Source organism: Phaethon lepturus, unplaced genomic scaffold (assembly GCF_000687285.1).
Source record: "Phaethon lepturus isolate BGI_N335 unplaced genomic scaffold, ASM68728v1 scaffold4817, whole genome shotgun sequence".
In the NCBI taxonomy this organism is placed as follows: Eukaryota; Metazoa; Chordata; class Aves; order Phaethontiformes; family Phaethontidae; genus Phaethon; species Phaethon lepturus.
Window position 1 is genome coordinate 6,547 of NW_010552379.1, and position 2,548 is coordinate 9,094.

Sequence of the window (2,548 nt, forward strand, 5' to 3'; positions counted from 1 at the left end):
TTGCCTTGGATTAGATGAATACTAGCATTTTTCTATTTGAGACAATTTCTAGAACAGGTCACTCCCCATTTGATCCATCCATCTCCCCATCCATCCTCTGATTTGGCTGGACATTTCTGGCCCCCTCCTGATACTACTCATACGGCCTCAAGGTGGATGGGTATCACCGCTGCTAATCCTCCTTCACAGGTAGGTGTTTTAATGGACTACGGTGTACTTCCAAGGACACTAGGTACGTTCAGCCATTGCCTGAGGGTGACATAAATCACTCTCCAGCCTCCCTTCCTTGTGGCTGCTGGGTCCCCACTGCCTCCTCTGGGATTGCAGAGCCTTTATTTCCCTGCAGATACCTGGATTTAGCACTTTCCCTTTGGGTGACTCCACCACTTTGTGCGGTTTCATTCACTGCCAACCACAGGCACACACGGTACATGGAGATCCCCTGGGCTCTCCAAGCAGCTCCAGACACCCCTGCTTAAGCACATGATCCACATGTCACATTTGAACACCCCTGGGTATGTACCTCAGGGAACATTCACCATCTCCACTGTCTGGTACCAGACACCAAGAGGTGTCTAAATCCAACTCCTAATCCAACCCTTGATCTCTAACAGGTCACACTATGACAATGAGCTGTTTGCTCCTGAACCCGTGGAGCAACAGGCCCTTTTGGGGTGCAGTTGCTCATGCCTATTCTTGGCACCAGCCTTGGAAGACAAGTTGAGTCTCCAGGCACTGCGCTTGGGAGATCCATTTTTATTACAGAGATGCTAGGAGGGAGTCAGCTCTGACCCATTGTTGGATATATATTTATACAGGCTCCAGGTGAGACAGAGCAGGTTAACTACTCCGAAGGGAGATGAATCCAAACATTTCTGTAGGAGCATAATAACCAAAAATTACTACAAAATGAGAATGATAGCAATTATGATCATGATATTTAGCATAACAATAATGATACTAATACTAATCGTGACAAAATTAAAAACAACAAAGCATAGGCCTAGAATGGCAGTCATTTGTAGAGAGTGATGGGAAAGTCATCATGACTGACTGAGAAACATCCATGAAATCACCTTCCTAATGGCATCCTTCAGCTCTTGGTTCCTCACGCTGTAGATGAGGGGTTTCACTGATGGAGGTACCACTGCATATGGAACTGCCACCACCACATCCTTGGATGGGGAGGAGATGGAAAGGGGCTTCAGGTAGGTGAACGTGGCAGTGCTAGCAAACAGGGAGACAATAGCCAGGTGAGGGAGGCATGTGGAAAAGGCTTTGTGCCGTCCCTGCTCAGAGGGGATCCTCAGCACAGCCCTGAAGATCTGCACGTAGGACAGCACGATGAAAACAAAACACCCTAAAGCTACACAAAGACTAATCACAAGAAGCCCAACTTCCCTGAGGTAGGATTCTGAGCAGGAGAGCTTGAGAAGTTGAGGGACCTCACAGAAGAACTGGTCCACAGCATTGCCTTGGCAGAGTGGTAGTGAAAATGTATTGGCAGTGGGAAGCACAGCCTTGAGAAAACCACCGCCCCAGGCAGCTGCTGCCATTTTGGCACAAGCTCTGCTGCCCAGAAGGGTGCTGTAGTGCAGGGGTTTGCAGAGGGCAACATAGCGGTCATAGGCCATGACGGTGAGAAGACAGTACCCCCCTGCAACCAAGAAGAGAAGGCAAAAGACCTGGGACGCACATCCTGAGTAGGAAATGGCCCTTGTTTCCCAGAGGGAATTGGCCATGGATTTGGGGAGAGTGGTAGAGATGGAGTCCAGGTCGAGGAGGGAGAGGTTGAAGAGGAAGAAGTACATGGCGGCATGGAGGCGGTCGTCACAGGCTATGGCTGTGATGAAGAGGCCGTTGCCCAGGAGGGCAGCCAGGTAGATGCCCAGGAAAAGCCAGAAGTGCAACAGCTGCAGCTCCCGTGTGTCTGCAAATGCCAGGAGGAAGAACTCTGTGATGGAGCTGCCATTGGACATTTGCTGCTTCTGCACATGCAGCACTGTTCAAGGAGGAAAAGACAGTAAAAGGTTAGGAGAGTCTTGTCTGAGCAAAATCAAAGGCATTTCACAAAGAACTTCCCCCTGCTACATGCCCCTCTTTTCCTCTTCTAGGAGACCTTCCTTCATCTGCACGGCTGGAGTTCTGGCTTGTGCTGGCTGAATGTGCCATAAGGAGCAATGCCTCCAGAGGAGTTGGCCCTGCTCTGCAGCAGTGGGATCATGGGATGGTGGGGGCAGAAGCCAGTCCTGATGTTTACATTTTTCAGATGAAACCACTCCTAAAATGCAGGAGGGTGTGTCAGCACCTGCACTTGCATTGCTAAGCAATGGGGATTGCAAAAGGAAGTTTGAATTGGGTTTTTTACAGCTGTCCTCCATATCACTTGTTGAGCATTTTGCTTGTCAGAAACCCCCAGCATTTCTGCTGCACTCAGGGAGAACAGAGAGAGTCCTGCAAAGTGAAAGGATTGCCCGTGAAAGGCCTCACAACATCAGTGTTTGCCAGATGAAACTGATCCCCAGAGAGCCTGGCAGCAAGAACAAGA

The 2,548-nt window shown here is 49.6% G+C and overlaps 1 protein-coding gene across 1 annotated transcript; it reads right to left on the reverse strand.

The window, feature by feature from the left end:
* Window positions 1-1,043: 1,043 nt before the first annotated feature.
* On the reverse strand, window positions 1,044-1,979 carry LOC104614433 (olfactory receptor 14C36-like). The gene has a single exon (XM_010291186.1). The coding sequence runs from the start codon at window positions 1,977-1,979 to the stop codon at window positions 1,044-1,046; it is 936 nt and encodes a 311-aa protein (XP_010289488.1).
* Between the last annotated feature and the right edge of the window lie 569 nt (window positions 1,980-2,548).

Bases quoted from the DNA above. Each gene is read 5' to 3' on its own strand.
- LOC104614433 (XM_010291186.1), bottom strand. From the start codon at position 1,979: ATGTCCAATGGCAGCTCCATCACAGAGTTCTTCCTCCTGGCATTTGCA.